The sequence below is a fragment of the Stegodyphus dumicola genome, chromosome 1, assembly GCF_044657685.1.
Source record: "Stegodyphus dumicola isolate Sdum_Otavi_A_Nest chromosome 1, ASM4465768v1".
NCBI classification, from domain to species: domain Eukaryota; kingdom Metazoa; phylum Arthropoda; class Arachnida; order Araneae; family Eresidae; genus Stegodyphus; species Stegodyphus dumicola.
Genome location: NC_140768.1, coordinates 275,638,894 through 275,652,031, shown reverse-complemented (window position 1 = coordinate 275,652,031; position 13,138 = coordinate 275,638,894). Strand labels below are relative to the sequence as shown.

Sequence of the window (13,138 nt, the reverse complement as noted above, 5' to 3'; positions counted from 1 at the left end):
TGTGTTGTCGTTGCTGATATTTGTTACAACAAATCCACTCTCTTGGATAAAATGAATAAAATTTTAGAACACGTACTTAATACTACTAAGACAACCAGTAATCTAAGACGTACCGCCTACAGCTTTGGTCGTATTAAGTTTAAACTTAGACAATTACAATAAAACCTTATATTTCTCAATTAAATTATGTATACAATTAATTACAGCAATGATCACAAAGCTTTTATATTTTCTTGTCCACTCCAGCACGCGTGCACCCATCCCTTACATTTTAGGAACTGAATCATATTCTGTTCGCGTCTGCCTCATATTACAGGGAGACGAAGACGATGTGAAACAATATGGTTGACATTCTGCCGTAAGAGGCGCAGTTGGTGCCGATATTACACCAATATTTAAAAAGTAAGACTTAAGCTGTGATACGAGTTACGCAACCTTACCTAACTAGTTAGATCATATTTAGAAGACATAAATCGCAGAAAAATTCATCCCGCTCAATAGGTTCTTACAATTCGAGCTCTGGACAAAATTCTCAGTATTGTATGAATTTACTCATTTAAGGGTTGACAAGCAATAGTGTTGGACTTATCATTTCAGAAAGTATATAAATGCCATCAAATGTCCTGAAAAATATTAAGAAAATTTTAATCACGAGATGTATCGCAAGCCATTGCTCAGTTTACAAATATATATCTTAAAGATGCTTCTAAACTATATGATTTTCCTAAGTTAAAGATAACCTCAGAGAGCATTTTTGCCACTGTTGTATTGAAATAAAAAAAGGTACAGCTTTTTGAGACCTTGAAAATAAATAAAAGAGGCTTATTGCTTCGAAAGAAATTATTTTTATTAACAATCTGATAATTGTTCATAAAGGAATTCCTTTTTCTTCGATTCAAATTTTTTGGATTGACTTTTCACATTAAAAGACTTAAGCAATCAACTTGACACAAACTATTCATATTGATGATATTATAGGTAGTAAGAACATCAAGAGCATAGACGCGGGCCATGCACAGTTATAAGTGCCTCAAGAAAATAATATTCCTATAGACGTCATATGTATGTATGCCTTGGAGACAGTTCCACAGTAACGAAGATATTCGAGCATAATATGGTCAAAGTTTCCTCGTATAGCAGTTACACTTCGGGACTAATAACCATAATGGGGTCATCGGGACTAATATCCATAAACGCCCGATGACATACATCAAAACATGTGAGAGGGACTTATATGCATGGAGCTCCGTTATTTTCACCCTAGAGGATTATTCTTTAGCGTGTAAATTTAGTGAGCCCTAGAATGCGTTATAGTCCGCCCAAAAGAAACTTCGGAATGGATATTTAGGGATATACAAATATCTACCATTAGGGTTACGTAGACCGATGGATTTGTTGAACAGCCATATTATTGTAAAATAATTTAAGTTTAAAAGGGCATTATACTGCATCAATACTGAAGCGTTTAAGGGGCCAGTTTGGTCATGTGTTTCATTTAATGGGTGGCTTCATAGATCTAGTTTGGTTTACTCGTAGCTTCACTTGGAATCCAATCGTATAAATGCATTTAAACTACCCAGCTCACATATCGGAACTAAACAGCCTTGAATATTCATGAGATGTCTTTGCCAAAACAATTTTAACACACAATCTTATAACATTTATGATTTAAGTTTTATTAAGAGTTAATATGTTATCTTTATGTTAATTGTTCTCCAATATATAGGAGAACTCGAGAACGATTTTTGTATACGTTTGTTTAGTGATTTTTGTATATATATATATATGCCTTGACTCTCACATTATCGTTCAGACCAGAGTACTATACCAAAACTATATGGTAAGTGGTATGATATGGTTAAAATTGTGATATAATCTTATCCCTGCAGTTCAGTGGAATTCACTTTATTGATCTATCGCCTTCCTGAAAGGGAAGCGATTTGCCAGTAAACAGGTTATAATAGCCGAAGGTTAAACGATCTCGGTAAATGTTAGAAAGTATGACGTTAGCTGGTTTTTCATCCATTCTAAAAGTTGTTGTAATTCTGAAGAAGTTTTGTGTAACTGGTGTCAAAACTGAAGTTTAGTGGTAAATCACTGTAGTTGACAGTCGATGAGAAGTCGCATCATTTATTTTGTTACTATTTTAATTATTACTTTACTATTTATTTATTTATTACTTACATCATTTATTTTGTTACAACAAATGTGTGTTTTCACATTTGTTGGAACGATTTCGATGAAGAATTAATAAACGCAAGTGTTCTTTAGTAAACATTTCTGGAAACAGCTTTCTGGCAACAGAGCAAACATTTTACAAATTCTCTTTACATTTTAAACATTTATTGAACAGCCCCTAAATGGGCAAACAGCCTGTGTAGTTGTATTGTCACAAGTAGGCTAATAAGATTCCGTGTTAGATTTTTACTTTTGAGTGTTTAATCTGTATTCTTAATTAAGCAATATTAGATTAAATAACTTGAAAGCATTAGATGTAGCTTCTTAAAGTCAGCCCTTAGATTTAGCAACAAGCTGTTAATATTTAGTTGTGCACTTCAAAAATTACAATCTCCCCGCTACAGTTCTGAAGAGCTCATAAAAGTTCCTTTTTCGAGAATGATATTATTTATTCCAAGGAGCCTTATCAACAACATAAAGCTGCAGGCGAGCCTTCTCAATAACCTGTGTAAGTTTGGGTTGAAATAACAAGCCGAGTAACGATTATTTGAGGAGTTGAAGCAATGAGAATCATCGTAATATTCATAAATTTGCAGGGCTAGTTTCGAATGTTTAAATACAGAAAATTTCAGTTACAAATGACGTAAGTGTACATAATACATAACGAAAAAGAAGATAGTGCTCGCGGACTGTCTTCATTTTCGTTAGACGAAGGACATCAGGCAGTTGGCAGCATCTATTGATGAAAAATGAAAACAACTACGAAATAATTTCCTTAAAAGCTAAGGGTAAATTCGGATTGGAATTTAGACTATTAATTAGAATTGAAAGATTTTTATGAATACGAAACATCTTTAGGAAATCTAATACATCAACATAAGATATTTTTTTTAAACTTTTGGCTTGAGGAAAATAGAAAATAAGATTTTCTGACCAACAGTATTGAGCAACAGAGGATTATTGCATTTTAAATTCTGTAACATATGCATCATGGTTCTTAGAACAAAATTTTAAGGCTCTCTTTTGACCAATGTAAATTAAACCACATTAGTAAAGAATCTTGTATATACCTCAGAAATTCATATCCGGAACCTTAAGTATAGAACTGCAAATTTTATTGACAGAAGAATAAAGGATCCGATAGCTGAAGCTCCGTAAAATATGTGCACTTTTATAGCTAATCGATGGAACGAAAGGAATTACAACAGAATTCATATAATGTCCTAAAACATGATGTGTTGAGATGAGAATCTTTTAAGCGCTTGATGATTAATGTTAGGTGTAGAACCTCTGTCAGTAGCAACAGCTTCGTCATTTACATATCTGCAACTGAAGAAGCAGCTTCTATATTTAAACCTTTGGAACTAATCATGCAAATTTATGAATATTACACTAGTTCTTGTTGCTTTAACTCTTCCAATAGCATGTGCAAGTGTACTCGATTATCATACACCGTATTAAAGATTTCAACAAGAGGGACATTCATGGCATAAATAGTACGACACAAATTTGCCCGAACTTTTACTTTCGCTTTATTTTGTCCCTGCATATTATATTCATTCTCTTAGTCTATGTCTCTGCCAAATGAGCAATATAAAACCTTTTCTGATAACAGATACCTTGACTTAAGAATACGAATTAAAGGATTTGCTATCGAGAAAGTTTTGTAGTTGTCTTTTTGAGAAATCCGAAGGGCTTACTTAGCTTTCTAAAAATTCACTAGAAATCTTTCTATTTTTTAAAGTGATTTACAAATTAAAAAAAAAAAAAAAAAAAAGATATCATTAAAGACGACTTTTCATTTGTGCGTATGATACATTGAAGTGTTCTACCAGAAAAATAACTAAATGTGCACGATCTCGAAGTGCAGCTATATGAATGCAATACTTTGTTAGAATAAATGTACATGTAATAAATCAAAGTAATTTTAAAATGCTAAGTTACACATTTAAGAAGAGATTGATTTTCAGGAAGACATTTAAAAAAATCTTATTACGGGGAAAATACAGTATTTCAAAATTCCATATACTTTTTTTTAAGAATTTACTTTCATGAAAGATGAGGTTTCTAATGCATAATGTTACGAAATTTTTCTTTCCAAATAAAATATGTGAGGAAAATTACTTCAAATTACTGTTAAATAACTTCAAATTTATTTAATTATTTTAAAACTTTATTTAATTCTTTTAAAATTTGTACGACATAAAATGAAATAATAATTTTATTGCTGAAATACATATTTCTATTGAATAAAATGCGGGTAATTATTTGTTAAAACAAATGGCTGGGTTTAAAATCATAAAGACGAACACTCATATGATGTTAAACAGAAACAAAAATTATTTAAAAAACTTTTTTTTTTTTTGTTAGTTACCTCTTTGTGGTAGTTTTCTTTTTTGTCAGTTACTTCTTCTTGATAATCTTCTTTTTTGTCAGTTACTTCTTGATAATCTTCTTTTTTGTCAGTTACTTCTTCTTGATTATCTTCTTTTTTGTCAGTTACTTCTTCTTGACAATCTTCTCTTTCCTCATATATACATGCTGGATTTTTTCCAGTTGGTTCGGTATACATTATGGCGTCACGTAGTTTCGGAAATAGCGAAAAACATTTTTTGGGCCAATCAGCAGAACAAAATATGGGCATAACAGCAATCATGACGTAGGGAAACATACCTGGGGAAAATAATATGCACACTTACAGAACATCAGAGAACACTTAACACAATTGAAACAAATTATTTCATTCTGATGGAGCAATTAAATAAATACAACTTCATAGTATTTTAGAATCAACAGAAAGGAAGAATTTTACAGAAAGGGGAATTAACACACCATTAAGAACTCTGAAGTTTGATATTTAGAAACTTTTTTTATAAATATTTTAACTTCTACTATCAGGTTCTATGTTCCTCCTTACTTGCTTTGGGAACATTAAATGACCTGACTCGGAACAGGGAGCTTACTAAAGCTATGTTCAATAAATGTGGGAAGTAGACAATACACACAAGAAGGGTATACGAAACTCTTTATTTTTCTCTCTTTACAATGATTTCCGGACTTCGGAATACAGAGACCAACCACTTGTAGTCTGAACGTAAGAATATAAAAATATTAACTAAACTCTAACTAAACTAACTTTGGATTAATAAACAAGTGCCTACTTGAAGATTGGCCGTATATTAACAGAAAGGCCATATGTAGTACAGAGAACTGTTAACACTACGATACGTTTAAAATTATCAAGAGGATTAAACTTTTGGCCTTGAAGGCAACCAGCAACCGAGTAAAACTGCTATGGCAAGCGGCCTGCTCCTAATCACTCCTTCCTCTCTCTTGCTTGGCAAAAAAGCCACAACTTAAGTACTTGGCGTTCGCAAGACAAATTTGCATAAATAAGTTAAAGCTTTTAATTCTGGCCGGAAGTAGAAAATAAGAAGTGATAGTAAAGATTTAAAATAAAATAAACGTTAGTAAAACTTAAGATCCTTACACTACTATTATTTTGTTTTGTTTTCTTTATTTACACATTATTATCTACTGAATCCACCACAAATTATCTACATTTAAATCTTCACCGATAGAAAACAAATGAGAAATGATTTCATTAGTTACATTTAGTGCTTACTATCTTAAAATAATGCCTGCTGCCTTAGAATTTTTAAAATTTTTCTGTTCTTTAATTTTTAGAATTTTTAAATAACGCAGTAACGCTTCTAAGCTTTACCAAGAAATTAAGAATCTGGGAATTTGTTGCATAGCGGAAAAAGCTCACTGGCCTACGAAATTTGCCTTGCATGTTGGTTGGTTAAGTGATTACGGCATAGCCTCGAGGGTTATCCGCCTAAGGGGAGGATGCCTTCATGGAGGACTTTCTAAGGAAAACTGCCTCGTATATACGGCCAACGTATGTTGTACAGATGCTGAAAGCCCATTGAAAGGTCTTTTTCAAAATTCAGTTTCTTTTTATAGTTTTAATTTACTTTTCATTTCTTTTTTAATTTAATGTTGTAATTAATTTTTGTGGGGTTTTCGTATATATTTTTACTTGAACTTCAGAGTCTGTACATCGGATATAGTGGCAGAATCTTTTAGTTGAAGGTTTCTTGCGAAACTCTAAAATAATTTACCGATTTGTGGCGATTTTTTAAAAATAATCCGATAATTAAATCTTTATTAGATTTAAACATTCGCAGCCTTAAATGTGGGTTTTGTATCGTATTGAGATTTTCAAAAACTGGAACAACAGTTTTCTGCCCTCCTTTGAGACAGTCGTAAAAAATAATTAGATGATTTTCGACAATTTTTCATTATGTACTGGAGTATGACTTCAAATAGAAATTTATATTTATCATGGCCTTAGTTCAGAGATCCTCAATTATTTTGTACTTTACAGTACATTCTAGAATATCAGTAGAGTGCCGAGCACATTTATTCTTTCAAGGTAAATTTATAGATTGGCATAATTAATAATATTCAAAATATGCAACAAAGGGGGAAATATTCCAGAAGTATAGTTTTAAGGTATAGATATTATTGATAATATTCTTACACAAAATAAATAATTACTAAATATTACAGATAAACGTTTATAAATTCTTTCTTTTACAGTTCGTTAGTATAAAACTTCTTTATAATTCTGAAATCCGCAAAGTCCAGGTGATATTTGGCTTTGCATGTCATAGGCCATTGCTTCATAATTAGGAGAGTATGACGATGTTCCTGTTCGTAAGCAATCATCAAGATATTCGTAAGTCAACATCTGTACTTTGAAAGTTGTCATTTTTCAAAACATTTTATCCAACTGGATCAAAATGACAAACTGGTCGGGACACCAGAATCATGCCTTCGAACTGGAACAATCCCCATCAAACCGTGACGTCTGGCAAAGCCACTTAAAATTATAAACAAATACGTGTATATTTCTCTACTTAATTACTACGTAAAATTTTGCTGAAAACTTAAATAATTTTTTTATCATGCTTGTTCAGCAGCAGGCACACATAAAATCGTTGGAGGGAGTAGTGGTGTCCTCGGACGACCTCTGAATTAATAAAATATAAACATCTGAAAAGAGGCTAATTATTTATTTGCAACAAAAATCAAATTAATCTTAAAACATAACACTGGAATACCCTACAAACACTATTATAAATCCATATTTCTCTTTCTTTGCCGTATTCAAGTAACATATTACCTACTTACTAAGTAAAAGCACAGTAAACAGGACATTTTTAACTTACTTTGCCAGAATTCGAACCATAACTCTTCCAGCTGCTGATTGGAGCTAGACACTTAGGCTCAATTTTTCGCCCTGCGGACAGAAAGACCTCGCGAGTGCAAAATAAGGCACCTGTCTCCTTCTCTGTCTGTCTGTCTTCTGGTGATTACTACTAGCGATCTAGCTATTTGCTTTGTAACGAAAGGTAATACTGGTCTGCGATCGCTTCCCATTGCTATCCTAGGTTGGTGAGCTAAATGTAGTAAATACTTTTTATAACTGATCAGCTAAGGGCAGAAAACTAAATGTTTTGTTTTAAGGAATTTGATTTTGTTGTTTGCTATTTTCGAGGCAAATCGACTGATTGTGCAACATTATTGCCAATAAGTAATCGCCCTTTAATTCGTAATTCTGTCTTTAGTAGCAACCCACGAGGAGTAGTCAAATGAAAGGTTGTTGATTTTAACCTGTACGTAAGTTAATTGTTGTCAAAGTAGTAACTTGTTAATGTAGGTAGGTCCCAGTAAAAATCCATATGTGAACCTGAAGTGAGACTAACCGTGACAGCAAAATCAATGAAACATTTTTAGAAAATGAATTATGAAGAATCACTTTCTTACCAATGGAGAACATCCGAGAGTTCATAAGGTTAAACAGTCCACAAAACAAAAATGCGTAAGCTCTACTGAAATCCATGAGCATGAAGAATCCCACCGTTAGATCTAATAGAAAGCCTCCAAGATGAACCACAAAATATGTTATCTGATCGTCTGAGAGAAAAAGCCTGGAAACCATGAAGATTTGAGATAAGTAAAATTTGTATAAAAATGTAGATCCATCTCTGGAAACGGCTTCATACTTGGTTCTGTCATAAAGGTACCAACACATTAATACAGGTCGGCTAAAGTTCGAAAAATTAGAAATCTTCATAAAAAAGTCGGGTAAAATCTTTTGTCTTTTTGAACTGTGGCCAACCAGTACTCAGATGCGCGAATCTTTATGACAAAGCAACGTTATGAAAGCCTCTCCATGAGGGAACAGAGAAACTACTTCAAGATCATTTATGACAATATTCATATATATATTCATACTTGAAGAATAAATCGCATCAAAAATTAAAGACTATTTATAGAAATATTTCCATTCATTTTATGAATAATTTTAATATATATGCTACCGGGAAAGTATGAAATCCGGCATTCTATAGAATGCCTAGACATTGCATATAATGCCTAAAACTAGCTGGCAATGTAAAAAACGAGTCAATTCACATTTCACACATTTTCTAGGCATTCTATAGAATGCCAAATGACAAACCGGCAAAGTATAAAATACATTTCCGACTCCTTTCGAAGAACCGGAACTACTTACCAGAAGTTAATAAATGACGTAAAAAGGCCAAAATGACTACTAAGAAGGAACCACGTGACTACTGGCCGCCGTATCGCTAGGATGAGATGTTAGTAGAAAACGAAAGTGCATTCCTTTACCCTGATAAAGAAAGCGTCACTAATTATACAGTATTACGCCACAAGACGCTGAATTATTTTCCGTATTTCGTAAAACTCATTTGAGTACTGCACAGGAACGACGTGACAGAATGTCGAAAGAACTTTCAATCAATTACAAAAACGTTACACGTAATGATATTGAACTGTAACAACCACCTTTTTGAGCCTTGCCAGAAAAAACAGAAAGGTATTAAAAAGGGAACTGATTTAAACTTATGATTGTTTCTGAATTTAACTTCCGTTGTCAAGTAGATATTACCGATTACCAGTCTCAGCCAGATAGAAAATTCAAATTTATTACGCTGTATCAATATCACCTCACTATCTTTTTTACGTCGCCAAATGCGCGATTTCTCGCCAAATATGGCAACCCTCCCTTCCCTTGTTATTTTATGGCAACCCTAAAACTGCTTTGCGGGGAAGCTATTTTACCGCGCCTGTACATTTCGTAGCAATATACAATTCCTAGGTAAAGTATGTAATAATGCTCTTATCTTATACTTTGCCTAAAATCGTCCGGCATTATGTAGAATGCCGGGGTTTCATACTTTGCGGTAACATATATATGTGTTAGAACAGAGAGCTAGGGAAAACTATGCAAAATTGCGACTTCGAAAAGCAAGTTTATTCAAAATGTCATTTGAATTATAAGAAAAGTTCTCTTCATTCCTTTCTAAAGTTAAAGTTACATTACTTAAAATGCATGTTATAGTCTAAAATATATTCCGGGTGACAATAATTTCATAACTTTCAGAGATAAATATTGGATATGCTTAATTAAAGTCCACTGAAGTAAGTTTTCAAATGTGAAAGTGTGCAAAGATTTTTATAGTAAGTAAATATTTATATCTGAACTTAATAAAGTAAAATTTAGTATATTTCATACCGTAAATAGAATTGTCTACATTTTTAACTAATTTTGTATCTGCTCTATACTACTGTCTAATCACATACTGTTCATGTTTCTCATTCTATGTCATGTAATTATCTGTTAGTCTATTAAAACTGACCTGCAAAATTACTCTTCTGGTGTTTTTGGTGTATGCTTAGATCAATAGTTAGTAAGTAATTCATTATCTACTTCTGTCAGCGTATACTCGAAATTAAGTCCTCAAGATAAACTCAAAAACAGCAGCTGAGTGTAGCATGGTTGATAAAGCTATGCACTAAGGAAAATATCCCAAAAATTTCAAAAAAAAAAAAAAAAAAAAAAGAGTGAGTTTAAACGCAATATAAAGATATTAAAGCACTAGATTTTCACAAATCGTAAGGACTGAGAGCAAATCCCCAGTGCATGCGATTCGCCGAATTGAATTTTAACTGCATATGCAAAATAACTTTTTAAATGTTAACTTTGGCTACTTGAAGATGCATCAAGTGACTTATTGCCCAATCATAATCCAGTGAGCCAAATCCAGAAGAAGGTTTTAAATAAATCTTTTTATTAGTTTTTTGGCGTAACAATGTGCACAAACTTAATACGAGTAGAATAGTCTCCACTGCTTGAAAGCTTAACAGAAAACAAAAGTTTAAATATTAAAATGTGAGATGCACTAGACAAAATAAGTTTACAACTTTTATTCAGAGCCCCAAGCAAAGGCTAAAGATGATTCAGATAAATTTAGAAGCTGGGATAAAATAAAACTGAGACGGTTCGAGGTCGATGCCAAAAGCTTTCGCTTAACTTTAAGAATATCTATTAAGCTTTCTTCTTAGCTTCAAGTTCTTTTATGCTTCAAGTAATTTTCAAAACTGAAGAAAGTAAAAATGATAGGAAAGATAAAAAATATTAAGATAACTGAACTGGTTAATAAACATAAAACACTACAAATCTAATTACATCAGTGGAAACCGTCTTTGCTTCCGCTTACCGACTTTAATGGAGGGAGAATATTTGAAGATCAAGCAGGCGCTGAAATTTTGATTACTTGGACTTGGATAAAGCAATAGGAAATATGCATCTATGTAAGTAGACATTTTGCTCTATAATTAGTGACGCAGGTAGGTTTGTCTATAGAAGCGCCTTCTATTGAGAATCGGGAAGGAAGAGCGTGAATGCTCACCGCATGTCATTTGTCTGTTATACATGCTCGAAGTGAGCCCAGAGAGTCGTGTGTGCTTCCGCCATCATTATGGAGGCCAGGAAAGATGAACAGTGTGCTACTATAGTGCGTTTTTTGACTGCGGATAGACTGTCAGGAAGTGAAATTCAACTTGTCACCTGTTCAAATATCCTCTGTATATGCCTAATACAATACGCCACATATTGCGTATGTTTGAAATGAAATAAACGATATCGAGAAGCTCGGGTGTCGTTGAGAGACAGTCAGCTAGGGCATGCTCAGCGTGCCTTTAATTCTACTGTCATTGCTGCGTAGATGATGCCGTCAGAAAAGACCGATGGCATACGGTGGAAGACATTCTGCTCGTGTTGGGTATTAGTCACGGTATCACTCACTTCATCTTGACAGGGCATCTGAAGTTCCTCTGCGCAGTGGGTTCTCTACAGCATGACAAAGAAGCAAAAGTTGAACAGAACGTCGACATCACTGCAGCACCTGGAATGGCATCGCGATGAAGAATACTTTTTCTTGTTCCGCATTGTCGCGGGAGATGAAACAAAGTGCCATCATTTTGAGCCAGAGAGCAAGCGTCAGAGTCAACAATGGAAGCACATGGGTTCACTGCAACCGAAAAAATCCAAAGCCGTGCACGTCAGCTCGGAGAACGTCATACTGATCTCTTTCTTTGACTGCAAGTGCCTGCTGCACATTGACTTTCTGGAGAACAGTACCACAATTAACGCATAGTGGCACTTGGAAACTTTGCAAAATTTGAAGCGCGCTATCAAGATCAAACGCACAGGAATATTGAATGACGGCATCATTCTGTTGCAGCATAATGCCCACCCAAATGCTGCCACGATTGTTAAGGCTGTGCTGCAGAAGATTCGCTGGGAAACGTTTACACATCTTCCATACAGTCCAGAACTCTTCCCTTGCGATTTCTATATTTTTGGTGCCTTGAAGATAGACATTCGGGGTGTCGATTTACTTCGGACGAAGAGGTTCACCCCTGGGTACAATCATGGTTCCACAGGCAACCCGAAAGCATTTCCCTGAGTAATTGAAGCATTTCCACGGCATTGACCACCTTGTCTCACAGTAGGATAAATGCATGAACAGTTATAACGGTTTCTTTTGAAATAGTAAACAGTTTACTTGTTTTCTTTCCATATGTCTCCTTTTCATTTGACTGCCCCTTATAAATATTTAGTATATCTGATGGCAGTGTTATTTTGCTGTAAACTACAGACCTGCGTGTTTAGCATAGAGAAATGCTCATTAAATTATGTATGCAACTGAAGTGTTTAGTAAGCTAAACTCAAATATAAATAATAACTATGAACCTGAAAATAGTCTTTCTCATATATTATTTTCAACTGGAATTTAATCTGGATCTGGAATTTAATGAAGGAAAAATTTTAAATTTCTTTATTTACTGCACATAACACGTTTCCCTATCTGCTATTGTGAATGATGTAAATATCATATCAAATTAACATGATTATTTTGTATTTACACAATTTTTAACAAGCACAATAATATTTTAAACAACTTAATAGGAGAGTAAAGAATATGTTGAAAAACTGAAGCTGGTTTTGTAACTATAGTTCATAATTTTCCTCAGTTTATCTGAAATAAAAACAGACGTCCCTTTGTTGATTTTTATTTCAATTTGTCGAAGTTTTGACATAGGCACTAAAAGAAAAATATAAAGGAGACTTTTTATTTTTAATAACTTTCTTTCGATTTTAAGTATTTCACATACAGAAAATTAAACAATAAGTACCTAAATCCATCAAACACCCAATGTTGGCCTAATTTTTCCATGGAATATCCTCCTATCCAATCTAGATTGGTCTTCTTTAATCCAGCTATAAAGTACACTAAGAATATCTGAAACGTATGAAAAAGAGGAATAAGTAATCATAAAAATTAATATATTAATGTGCAAAAACTATTAGACAGGGGTAGCAGACTTGGTAGCATTTTTCTTCAGTACTCTAAGTTAAAATGTTCAAACACAAATATAACCCTAAAAAGTATTTTGTGGAGGAAAAAGTAAATGAAATTATTAATTACTATAATTAATTACTTTTAATTTACTTTTAATTTAATTATAATTAATTACTATAAGTCAAATAAAGTACTAGTGCTATCGAGACCAT

At 33.3% G+C, this 13,138-nt stretch overlaps 1 protein-coding gene across 3 annotated transcripts in view; it reads right to left on the bottom strand.

Annotated features, from left to right (window-relative positions):
- Positions 1-13,138, bottom strand: part of GC (gamma-glutamyl carboxylase) — an 84,392-nt gene that overhangs the window by 46,165 nt on the left and 25,089 nt on the right. For 2 of the 3 annotated variants that reach the window (XM_035351722.2, XM_035351723.2), the window contains exons 6-8: positions 12,760-12,866; positions 8,017-8,180; positions 4,553-4,851 (exon numbers count right to left, since the gene is read on the bottom strand). In XM_035351722.2, coding sequence (XP_035207613.1) covers positions 4,553-4,851; positions 8,017-8,180; positions 12,760-12,866 — 570 coding nt within the window. The remainder of the gene's footprint in view (positions 1-4,552; positions 4,852-8,016; positions 8,181-12,759; positions 12,867-13,138) is intronic. The other variant, XM_085807202.1, reaches the window with a different exon arrangement.